The sequence below is a fragment of the Ranitomeya imitator genome, chromosome 3 (assembly GCF_032444005.1).
Source record: "Ranitomeya imitator isolate aRanImi1 chromosome 3, aRanImi1.pri, whole genome shotgun sequence".
NCBI classification, from domain to species: Eukaryota; Metazoa; Chordata; class Amphibia; order Anura; family Dendrobatidae; genus Ranitomeya; species Ranitomeya imitator.
Window position 1 is genome coordinate 769,151,191 of NC_091284.1, and position 13,515 is coordinate 769,164,705.

At 39.9% G+C, this 13,515-nt stretch overlaps 1 protein-coding gene across 3 annotated transcripts in view; it reads left to right on the forward strand.

Moving 5' to 3' along the window:
* The window catches only part of ATP8A2 (ATPase phospholipid transporting 8A2), a 1,056,467-nt gene that overhangs the window by 726,726 nt on the left and 316,226 nt on the right, over positions 1-13,515 (forward strand). For all 3 annotated transcript variants that reach the window (XM_069759054.1, XM_069759055.1, XM_069759056.1), the window contains one exon: positions 12,879-13,001. In XM_069759054.1, the coding sequence (XP_069615155.1) occupies positions 12,879-13,001 (123 nt within the window). The remainder of the gene's footprint in view (positions 1-12,878; positions 13,002-13,515) is intronic.

The window sequence follows — 13,515 nt, forward strand, 5'->3', positions numbered from 1 at the left end:
GATCAGTATTTGGTCAATATTTTACATCAGTGTCTGTAAGCTAAAACCAGGAGTGGGTGAAAAATACAGAAGTGGTGATGTGTTTCTATTATACTTTTGCTCTGATTTTTCCTCTCCCGAGTTTAGCTTATAGATACTGATGTAAAATATTGACCAAATACTGAATGTGTAAACATGGACTTAGTCACATACTACACAAATCTGGACTTTATGGAAGAGTTGCAAGATGAAAAGCATTTTTTGAATGAAAGTCATAAAAAGTCCCATATACAGTTTTCAAAAAGCCTTATAGATGACGCAGCTATCATGTGAAAGAAGGTGCTCTGTTCAGATGAGACAAAAGTAGAACTTTTTGGATGGAAATTGCACATTACCCTGAAAACACCATCCCCACCATCAAACATGGTGGTGACCTGATGCTGTGGGTATGCTTTTCTTCAACAATGACAGTGAAGCTGGTCAGATTTGATGAGAAGATGGATGGAGCTAAATCTTGGAGGAAAACCTGTTAGAGGCTTCAAAAGATTTGAGACTGGAGTGTAGGTTCACCTTCTAGCAGGACAATGACTCATAACATACTGCCAGATCTACAATAGATGATTTAGATCAAAGCAAATCCATGTGTTTGAATGACCCAGGCACCTTCCAGACATAAATCACATTGAGAATTTGTGGCAAGACATGAAAATTGCTATTCACAGACAGTCTCCATCCAATCTCACTGAGCTAGAGCAACTTAGCAAACAATGAGCAAAACCTTAAGATGTGCAAAGCTGGTAGAGACAGACTCCAAAAGACTTGCAGCAGAAATTGTTGGTCCAACAAAGTATTAACTCAGGAGGGCTGAATACAAATGCACATCACAATTTTAAGGTTTATATTTTTAAAATATTTAGAAAATAGTCTATAATTTCCTTTACACTTCACAAATACTTACTACTTTTTGGTAAATCACATAAAATCTGAATAAAATGCATTAAAGTTTGTGGGTGCAAATTGAAAAAAAGCTGGAAAAATTCATGGGATATGAATACATTTTCAAGGTTCTTATGCATATATAAATAGTATGCACAAAAATGTTGTTACTTTTGGCATTTTCAAGCCAGCTTCTCCCAGCTCCAACAAAATTAGTCGAAGTGGGGTGGGAAGGGGGTGTAGCATGGCCATGATGCCACAGCTCATCTAGATGACGACAAACTGTGCCATGCCTTACTTCATTCAAGGGCTGGAGTAAGATTTCTGGCATGGCGCATGGGACGCACGCCACTTCCCAGACTCTCCTGATTCATCAAGAGTTGTGTGTCTCTGAATCAGAAGCATCTGACGCCAACAAGTCTCCTCATGAAAACTGGTGAGAATTGGGGCTCCTGTCTTTAATTGTTGTTGTGACTTTTTAGTGCAAAAATTAATCACTTGTTTTTCAAAATGACGCAAAAATTGTACAAAAATTACAACTGTAAATTGAATCACGTCAGGGGGGAATAGGGTTATTTTTTGGGACAAATGTTCCCACTTTTTGAGAAAGGTATGAAATACACCACACACTCTAGGCATATAAGATGCAATAATAGTGAAAATGTATTGAGGACATAAACATAAGATAATGTGTGTTTGAAAGCCACCAGAAGTAAATGTCCAGTGTATGCAATGTTACATGCAACATCAAATAATAAACAGAAAGACAATATAGTTCCCATCATAAATAAAAAGTAAACAAAAGGAACAAAAAGTATAATAATACTTAGAACGCGGCAAACACCAACTGTATCCCAGAGAAAAAGCTGGAAGTAAATCAAATGAATAGAATTGAGAAGACACAATCAATGAATCAGGAAAAAACACCTGCAACTCTCAACTCCAGGCAGTAGTAAGCTAAAACAACAACAGCAAAAAAAAACCAAGCAAACACATGTAAAATAGACTTCAAAAAAGGTGCAAATGGGAAAAATGAATTAAGTGCAAACAATAAAAACAACAAAAAGTCAACAAAAAACAGAAGCAAATACAATACTAAATCCCAAACCTACTAACGAGCACTTTGGAGCAATTTTTACAAGCCAAAGACGTAATATTTAGGGTAAATAGATTTGCTAATGAATTACTTTAAAACAAAAGAATTGAGCAAGAGCATAAGCTGGTATGCATGCAATGTGTAAGACCATGTTCACACATTATGTCCATTGCACAAACAAACCCCCCCCCAAAAAAAAAAAAATGAGCATATACCCTATAGTAATTACATAAGTTGATAGTAATAGTTCATGAAAATAATATAAAGTTGCTTAATTAACCCTACTTTGATAAAAAAAAATAGCATACAAGCCATCCCATTGCGACAAGGTGTAGCAAATCGGGACGGTACTATCCTACCTCTAGAATTAAAACCTAACCTTGTGTCAGCCGACCTCAGTGTGAATAAGGGCAGAGCAGGACAGGGCCCCGACTGTTCAGACACCTGTCCGTGGGAAGCTACGTAGATGAAGTACTTAGCTCAAATGGGGGGCCACGATTGGGCACATGTTGTCGCAATGGAAGGCTATTGCTATTTTGATGGAATAATCTACTTTATTTTAAACTTTGTATCGTACTTTTTCTCTGGCTCCAACTAGTAGATTACACTTTGCTTGTAATCCTCCATTCACACTGTGTTCCATAATATATGCAAAGAACATACTGCTCAGCGACCAGTTTCCATATTCATTTAAGCAAATAATGTATAAACTGCAGTTAATGCTAATTACCTCTGCAATAGTTGTGACTCGATGCCTGAGGCATCTGTTCAAGGTTTCAGGGTTTGTGGCCTCAATGTCTTAGGAATTTATTTTAGGATTTATATTTTTATTATTTGTGATTGTGAGGGGTCTGGTAAAGTCTTGTTTAGTGCATGTAATAAAGACTGAGTGATACAAGGTAATTGTGTGTTGTGCATTTGTTGCACAAAACATGTATTGTTGCTTTGTAAAATTAAAATGGCAATCTTTGTATTTAGGGAAACAGGAAAATCTACTTAAATTTTTCTGTTTATATTTTAGCCTCTAAACATTCACTCATATAAATATGCCGAGTGCAAAGTGATAAAAATTCAGATTGCACTCAGACCAATGTTTTTCAATGATCTGCTTATTATTTCTCAGCTGTATTAGGCATGAGAATAAAAACAAAGCATGTTGCGAATTGACTCTGAAATTGGACAGTGCAAGAAAAAATCATATGCCATAAGGACCATCACTACGGCATTCGATTTTTATGGATACGTTACAATTCTGAAGCATAGGAAACTGTAAAGTGTGAGTGAGCCCTACTTGTAAGTCTAAGTCTATTTTATGTGTAAGTGAACACATAAAATAGAGTTAAAAAGAAGGCGTAAATTAAATATGAATTGGGTGCAAACAAAAAAAAGGCGCAAAATACACAGGACTAAACAATAAAGAGGCACAAAGGCAATGATGAATCGAGGCCAAAGGGTTCATTTACAAAGTACAATGGACAGAGTGAAACGACCACCGACAGGCAACAGATTTGTGATTGTTTAATAGCCTGTTTACACTGAATGACCTGTAATGAGAGATGGGCAAACATCTGAATGTGGTCCTGGTTTGAGTACCGTTCTGGTTCCCAAGCCAAACTTTTTTTTTTTTTAGATGTTCGGCTGGACCAGGACATCCATGGGTTCGTCCATCACTACCTGTAATAGATTAATGCCTTTCTCGGCAACACAATTTATGCTTAAACAGGAGAATGAGCTGCTTTTACAGAGAGAACGACATTTCACCCAATTCGTTTATCAGATACACTGAGTGCCCGTGCTTAGTTTCAGCAGTTGCTTTGTACCCACAGAATTACTTTAATATAAAATAAATATCATTAAACATATAACAATATTAATATATCAATCAATGTAATTCAGTGTTTTATTTTCTGTTGCCTTAACCCTTTCATGACATTTGAAGGCCAACCTCTGTACTGTATGTCAGTGCTGGAAGCAACATCCCAGCTCACTCCATCTCCTGTTCACCACCACAGACGTCCACCCTGGGCGTAGTTTCCTCACGGATCATCAGTGCTTGACAGACGGCAGTTGCTTCTCATACCCGATGGGATGAGGGCTAGGCCTCGACTCTTGACTGGTGTCATCTGGGCTCTGGGTCCTGACCGGCACAGGTTTGGTCTTCGGATCTTGACCAGTGTAGTCTGGACTCTGGAACTTGCCTGATGCAGATCTGGTCTTTGGGCCTTCACCGGCATCATCTGGATTCTGGGTCTTGTCTGGCTCCGCCTGGGTTTTTTTTCCAGGCACACCACAAGACATTGGTTCATGCTTTCTGTCATGGCCTGTCATCCTGGCCTCAGCGTCTCCGGTGACACACGTCCTGTCCGTCACTTCTCTTGGTGCCAAATCTTATTCCGTTTTGGCCTTTTTTACCAGGGAACTGCGTTATCAAGGTTACCTGACTCGGTGTTTCATCTAAAGTTGTCCCTCCGGAAGCTCTCCCTCTTCTGGTTGGTTCCGCAGGGTCCCGTTTGGACAGTAGATGGCAATCCTGATGCATAAATGCCACACAGCGCTGGGGATTTTTATCTTCCATGTCACACCCTCTTACACATACACAAGATATAGCCACCCTCTGGGAGAATGGGGTCCTCTGACTAATGATTCTTCAAACAAGGTGACTGCATCCAGCGAACGCTCAATGAAAAGGCGACTGTTCATATGTCTCTGAATGGAAACTATAGAAAGAATCGAGTAAGATCAACATTTGTGGCTGATTTTAGAAGGAACGTGGCTACTATATTTAATAGTAAATGTATTTAGCCAAAAAGGTCCTGTAGACTTAAAACTGTAAAACTGTAACTTGTAAGTACTGGTCTTTTGTTACAGTAGATACAGTTCATGCACTTTACTTCTGCTCCACACATTATCTTCACGTTATCTGAGTAAAGACACAGTTTTTCTTCTGCTATTTGAGGGCATTAGAACACTGCACCATTATCCCGGGGAAATGAACCTGGCTACTCACTGCTGATTTCATCTTTACGGTGTAACTTCTCGTGTGAAGAGTAGAAATGCAGTGAATGTTGGGAATCTCATGAATCATCTTGTTAGAATTAAAAAAGGCATGTAGACTGCAGGATCTGCCAAACTGGAAGTTACATAGCAAGTGAAGCTCACTTAAAATTCAAGTAACTCCTAGAAGGACATAAGTGAGGTCGGTAAGACATTGGATCTATTATACCACAAATATTACTCAGAATTTAGGAAACAAAAGAAAAAAGTTATTCAGAAAAAAATGTAATTCCCCAATCAAAATACAACTCTAAAGATCATTTCCCTCCAAAAATAAAAAATATCACCAAAAAAACCACATGTGGTCAGGACAGCCAATAGGGCAGCACAGATAGTCCTGCTGTTAGAAGACTAGGCAAATGTGTCCTAGGAAGGATCCACCCCAATATCACTCACCGTGAAGTAGCCATACCATGGGACCTGCAATCACCCAATTTTCAATGTAAAATATTAGGCTTTCTTATTTTATTTTAATGACACTACATGAACCTCAAAATAGCTAACGGTTTGCCAAAACTCTAGTATGGATCCCACAAATTTATGGGCCACTATGTGTGAGAGGATAACAGTCTTTATCCTGGAAAAGGATTAGGTACTGTGATCCCTCTCCACAATGAAGTCCAATACATCGAAGGAACTTAAGTACTACTGATGGCAGCCATAGCATGCGTCTTGTTTTCACTAAAGCTTTTAAAAAGTGTGTTGAAAAGTTTACACAATTAATGGTTAACCCATTGGGCTCCTTACTTTCCCTCTTCCTTTGTAGGATATGACCGGACAATAATTGGTTGCAGTAGTGATGTTCCATCCGAGTCAAAGGGACAATCTCCTCTCTCTCTTTTGACTCAGATGGAACATCATTGCTGCAGCTAATCAGTGGCTGCTAATTGTCTGCAGTGGTCACATGACATCCCTTGCTGGAAGAGGAAGACTTCGGGAAAGGGGGATATGGGCACATAATATTGAAAGGTTAGAGTTTGGATACAGTCATGTGAGATCCCTTCATTTACATGTGCACTATCAGTTTTGGGATAAAACATAGATGTGGAACTATTATAACTAAGACATTGGTGTATAAAATTAGAAAAAAAAACTCCCGTGTCCCTAACAATTAGAGACATACATTGATTGGCTCACTATGTTTCCGTTTGAGATCACACTTATCAGGATGAAATACGGCATTAGTTTCTCTAGGACACAAGTCAGGATAGAACCATAGGTCAATGAATATTCATTCTCTTCAGAATGTTTTTCTGCTTTTTTTCCTTTTCAAATTTTAATTGTCATTTGCGTTAGATTCAAAATATAATGGAGGTTTAATACAGTAAAGGTTTTCCTGGGATGGCACACAATACACATCAACCATTATTTTGCTTCCTTAGTCTCTCTATTTACAAAATTATTATTTTTTTGGGTGACCTGCCAAAGTTTGAGGGACCTAAAATGTGCCTGTGTAGCATGAAGAAACGGTATAAAACAGGTTGAATGTTCTATAAGTATTTAGCAAACCATAACCTACATAATAAAGATAGTTGTAGAGTATGTTTGAATTATGTGCTAATAGTTAATGGAATGCACTGATTTAACTAACAGAGCTATAAGACTTTGCAAAATCACTAAACTTTACAAACAAGTTCAAATGTTTTCAGGAAGTATGGAAAAAATGGGTAATGGCGCAGCGGCCGGTCAAGGAAAATTAGTGTAGCAGATGAAAAACAGATCATGCGTACTTTTCCTTTGAAGTCAAAAGATTTCCAGCAGTGCCACCAGCTCAGAACTGGCTGCAACCAGTGGGACCCAGCTGCATCCATCCACTGTTCGGAGATGTCTGGCCAGAAGAGGTCTTCATGGAAGAATTGAAGCCACAAACCAGACTTTTGTACATGGAACCAAGGACAAGTGACTGAACTATTCACAAAAACATAGGATCTGGCGTGCATAAAAATGGCAGCGGGTGCTAGGGACTGATGGGTGAATGTGAAATATTTGGCTGTAAGGGAGCATTCCTACAATCATGTTCAGGCTTCTACACATAACTGAATTTCGCATGAATCCCGCTCCTCAGCTCACTTACGTTTTTGCATGTGTTTTTACTGTATGCATTTTTCAGGTGCATTGACACATGCATTACATGTGCAAAGAGATAGATACAAAGATATCTGTGAGATGTATAATTTATGCCGTACATGTGTAGATTACTGTACTTGTATTAGCCAAATAAATACATTTACAAAAATGACGTGGGGTCCCCTTTATTTTTAATAACCAGCCAAGGTAAAGCTGTCAGCTGTGGGCTTATATTATCAGGCTGGGAAGATTCCCAGTTATTGGGCTTTTCCCAGCCTAAAAATACAAGCCCACAGCTACCCTAGAGGTAGCATTAGATGCGCCAATTCTGCACTTTCGCTCTCCCAGATTGCCCTGGTGTGGTGGTAATTGGGATAATGGTAGTTGGGGTTGATGACAACTGTGATTTGGCCGGGTCTCACTGACCACAGCGAGAACCAGTGATGCTGAATAGAGTTGTCATCAGTACCTGGCGCCTGTGAATAGCAGTCACTTTACTTCTATTCACAGTCTCCGGAGACATCGGGGGACGTGGACTACATCAGAGCTTTGTGGGAACATTTTGGGGAATACATTTGTGAATGAGGCAGTGTCTGTTTTTTGTATTTCTGTATTTTTATATTTTTCAGATATACTTTTCTGAACTACTTTGGATTTGATGGATTACAGTGGACCTGCATGGGATTTTTTTTTGTTTTCAATAAGTTAATGAACAAAGGATAATGTGGGGGAGTCTTTATTAAAATAAAGTTTTTTTTTCAGTGTGTATTTTTATTTTTGATTACTTGGTTAGTAATGGGGGTGTCTAATATACACCTCTCCATTACTAACCCCATTGGTTGATGGCAGTTGTGACTTTTTGACAAAATCGGGAAGAGCCAGACAAAGCGCCAGAATTGGTGCCTCTCTTCCCAGACTGATGATGTAAGCCCACAGTTGTCTGCTTTACCTTGGCTTGTTATTAAAAATAGGGGGAACCCCACGTAATGTTTTTAAATAATTTATTTATTCGGTTAAACCAGGCTAAAAACGCCTCTGTAAACACAATTGCATGTGCTTTTTCAACTGTGGATACACTGCATCTAATGCAAGTCTATGGGGAAATTCCGCCAGAAGACTCTGCATAAGAAATTGATATGCTTTAGCTTGGAAACCCACACCACAGGTGAGTTTACGCAGCGTAAGAAAGAAGCACAGTGGACATGGGATTCCTATTAATCCCATCTACTGTGTTGGTACTGTACAATGCAGTGTTCTGGACACAGCGAAAGTACACTACTTACAAAACACTAGTATTACTGATTGTGGGCAGGCAGCCTAACAAAAGGCAGTTTGTTTGCCGGAGGGCTGAAGACCGGTACAATAATGAGTTTCTGCTTGCAACATTGAAGCATGGTGGAGGTGCCCTGCAAGTTTTGGTCTGAATTTCAGAAAATTGAATTGAGTATTTGGTCAGGATTTTTGGTGTCCTCAATACTGAGAAACGCAGGCTAGTAATTATCCATCATGCAAAACCATCAGGGAGGCGTCTGATTGGCTACAAATTTGCAGCAGGAAGACAACACCAAACATGGCCAAAGTCATTAAGAACAATCTTCAGTGTAAAGAATAATAATAAGTCCTAGAAGTGATGATACGGCACCACAGAACCCTGATCTCGACATCGTTGTGTTTGTCTGGGATTACATGAAGAGACAGAAGGATTTTCACAAGTGAAATCCACAAATCGGTGGTTAGATCTCCAGGATGTTTGGAACAACCTTCCTATTAATTTCCTTTCAAAACTGTGTGTAAGTGCACATAGAAGAATTGATGCTGTTTTGAAGGTGGTCACCCCAAATATTGATTCGAGTTAGATTTCTCTTTTGTTCACTCACTTTGTATGTTGTTAATCGATAAAAATAAACCATTAACGCTTCAATTTTTGAAAACATCTTTACTCTGCAGCATTTTTTACACACCTGCCTAAAACTTTTGCACAGTCCTGTGCCTTTGTAGATGGAGTTCATCTTTTGATGAAGATAATGGGTTGGTTATCCAAAGCCATGTCGGAAGGCTCATTAAGTGGTTGAACATTGACCTACTTTCAATAGTTGGCTTTATAGAGAGCTTCCTTCCTTCTAATATACTAGTCAATTTGTAGAACTTTTTCCCTGGAGGTGTTGCTTGATCTATGAGCCTCCCTCCATACACCTTGGTGCTGTCCACAAGGAGAAACACAACTATAAGAAATAAATTCAGACAACAGTGGAATATTTTGGAGACTTCTTTAGGAAATGCAGCTCTGGATTTTAGATCAACCCAAACATTAAACAAAAAAAAATATATGCAGAATTAGTTGTGGCTGCCATGAGTGTGGAATTTCCACCACAATGAAAGAAAGCAAAGAATTTACAATCATCAAACAATGTACTTTATACATTGGGATTTTTGTACAAGCCAACGATCCTGATGAGTCAGCGCGCCTTCAGTTATTCTCGCAGTAAAACTAAATGAATCATTGTCTCCCCCATAGTCTGTCATTAAATGTGTTTTCAGAACTTTTTCTAATACTTTTCATGATAGTCTCTCCAATTTGTACAGGGTATGTACACTTTTCAAGTCGTTTCTTGAGCTGGTCTAATAAATAAATCCTGACGACCTATGTTTCTCAGTGGTTATAAAATAATAATCTTTTGTAGTTGAGTTCTGTGGTCATGTGTTACTCATGTTTTCTATTCTTGCTTACCTACATGTAAAAGAAAATGTAATGTAATGGAGAAATACTGTTGGATCGTTTGTCATTTGTAACCATAGAGACACATAGTTGTGCAATGGGGCTGTATACTCACAGTGGTTTGATCTTTTATGTTAAAATTACCGTAAGTTGTTTTATTTCATTCTTTTCAATGCAATGGAGCAGTATAATGTGCATATACCAGTAATGGAGCTGTCCAGCACTGCCGTTTCTGCATGGGGGATGAGCAGAGCTGTTACCGCTGAGTTAGCATTTACCTGCCAGGACGCCTGCAGGATACATACATATGTGACATCATCAGTGCTGCAGTATCGGATAAGCATATATAGCACATGTGCTGTGAAAATGCATGCGGAAAATCTGCAGCAGAATATGGTACCAGCTAAGTAGATTAAATGTTTTTCATATCAGAAATTTTCTGGGTGGAAATAGTCATAAGTTATAGATTGTAAAATCTGCAGCTTGTCAAATCTTTCTGCAAGAAAATTAATGACAGATTTTACTCTTTGCAATGCATAGAGTGAAATATCTTGCAAATCATAAAAACTGTAGCAAAACATGCATATAAAATTTATGGATTGTGCCACGAATAAGCCACAGGAATATTCAGTGCATTTTGTTTGGGAAATCTGCCATTTGTGCATATCACTTTTTTTTACTATTTTGGAAACTTTTTGTTAGTGGAATCTGCAGCGGATAGCCTTTAGGCAAATTCGCTGCGTGTAAACTTAAAGGAAATCTGTCACCTAATTTTTCGTATATAAGCTGTGGCCACCGCCATCAGGGGCTTATCTTCTGCATTCTGTAATGCTGTAAATAAGCCCCTGATGTAACCTGAAAGATAAGAAAAACAAGTTAGATTATACTCATCCAAGGGCGGTCCGGTCCGATGGGCGTTGCTGTCCGGGTCCGGCGCCTCCCATCTTCATGTGATGACGTCCTCTTCCTTGCTTTCTATCGTGGCTCCTGCGCAGGTGTACTAATTTGCCCTGTGGAGGGCAGCGTAAATTACTGCAGTGCGCAGGCGGCGGACCTCTCTGACCTTTCCCGCGCCTGCACACTGCAGTACTTTGCTCTGTCCTCAACAGGGCAGATAAAGTACACCTGCGCAGGACCCACGACTGGAAGCAAGGAAGAGGACGTCATCGCATGACGATGGGAGGCACTGGATCCGGACCACGACGCCCATCTATCCACACCGGGACCGCCCCTGGGTGAGTGTAATCTAACTTGGTATACAAATATCACTGGCGCTCACCACTAGTACCCACTGGGTAAGTGGGAATAAATTGTAGAATCCCCCAGCTGCTGGTATCCCTAGAAAATGTGCCACTTCTGTCAAAACCAAATAAATATACTAATAACTGATACCGCGCTTGGGTGATTAAAATACCACTATCTCTGACTGCAGGAGTACGACCAGAAAAACGTGAATGTGTGCAGTATTTAAATGTGAAATACCACGCTAGGAGTAGTAGTATAACTACTTACTGACTGATATGTAGGCTGCCAACCTGCTTGTTCCTTGCGGTGTATGCCGTACATTCAGGTATAGATTTTTTCCGGCAAGATAGACATAAACAGGTATAATGCCCACAATTGATGGAGGTATCGCACTTGCGTGCTAGGATATAATTAGCAGTGAAACTCTTACCGTATTAAAGTGTAGTCAGCAAGATGACGTGTGCTGCGCTGAATTCCCGCAAGGCTGCTCGTGGTGGGTGCCGGGGGTACTATGCAGCGTCTCACCGGTATCGGCAGCAGGTGTGGAGGCAAGGTAATCCTGCAGATGGTAGCGGTCAGGTGGGCGCACGTATGCTAGTGCTAGCCGCGACCAGTGTGGGGTGTAGCTACTCAGTGCAGAGCCAGGTGGTATCTTAATCACCCAAGCGCGGTATCAGTTATTAGAATATAATCTAACTTGTTTTTCTTATCTTTCAGGTTACATCGGGGGCTTATCTACAGCATTCCAGAATACTGTAGATAAGCCCCTAATGCTGGTGGCCGCAGCTTATAGGCCATAAATGGGGTGACAGATTCCCTTTAAAGAAGACCTCCAGTGAACCTTTTTCCCCCCTAAACCTGTGTATATAGTTTAGTGTTAATATGTCAATACGCTCATCTATTGCCGTCTTCTCCAGTATCCAGTGCTGTTCTGCGCCTCTTCTCGGTGACATCACCTCTCTGCAGACTCTCCGGGTCAAACTGCATTCTGCTTGACCGGAAGTGGCTTTTGCAATATGAACCTATAGAGAGTCAGAACGAGGCTCCATAGACTTACGTTAGAAAAGAGACTTCCAGCTCATGCATGGAGAATAGAGTGACCTGGAGAGTCAAAAGAACGATGACGTCACTGAGAAGAGGAGCAGAACAGGGCTGGATACCAATGGTGATGGCGATAGGTATATCAATGTACTCACACTACACTATATACACATGCACATGTTTAAGGGAAAAAGAGTTACTTGGAGGGCTTCTTTAAGCTTCCATATTCCCCAGGTGGTAGTAAAGCTGGCGCCATATATATTGTAAGACATTGAGATCGCAGTGTCATATTGTGGCATTGTTTCTAATGATCTCCTACACCTACAGTGTCTCATTGCGACCTAGGACCAACACCGACTGTGGCACAGAGTCACAAATGTTTCCATATATGTTGGATTTTCTGTTGGTGGTCACAAGTCGTATACAACTCTCTTCTCGTAGACTTAAATGTAAATCTCACGTGAGTGCAACTTGTCTGCAATTTTACTATTTTATTATAGCAAAAACGAACCTCTAAAATAGTCTCGAGACAACAAGTTGTAGACAGGTTGCACAAATATTTTTTGGTCACGTGACTTGCTACTTTCATGCAACAGCCTCAGCCTTATCCTCTCAGATGTCGTTGACCATGTCGTTCGTTGGATCCTTTTGTATGTAATCCATTAACACCCTCTCCAGGTCTTTTCACTCTTTTTTTCCGTATTTTTCGCACCTCAGCAATGGTTATCGTTATTCTCTTGACAGATTTTCACTGCCTTACCACCTTTCACACTGGGAATCTTTGAACGGTCCTGCAGCCAAGATAGCATGTTAAGATTTCCACAGCTCTACAAAATTACACAGAACGCAGATGGATTTAACACAAGGGTAAGTCTCTTATTACAGGGCGTGAGTTTATTCTGCTCCAGGTGATGATGGCGCTTAGTTTTAAGTATGAAAAATTTGCTAAAAAAAAGAAAAATGTAGTGATGAATAAAAAGATAACAAATGTTATGTAACTTTTATGTGGTCCCAAAATATACATTCCACATGATGCGAAACAAGGAGTTGAAACATGTAATAGCCTCATTTAGACATAAAGCCTCTCACATCAGTAAAAAAACAAATGGACCGTTCTTCATGTGTGCTGGATCCAGTTTTGATCCATTTTTGATCCATCTGTCCTTTTTTGCCATCTGTGTAGTAAGTTTTGTTGTGCCATTTGTGCTAATATTAGAATAGACCTGTTCCTGGAAGATGCGGCAGCATATTCAGCTGACAGATCCACTGTAACACTCTTGATAATTTTCTTATCGTCTTTCTCTGGAACCAGAAAAATCATGGCTGAGAAATGGAGCAGCGGCGCACTTGTGAAGTCTCTGGCAGGTGTTACACTTTACTG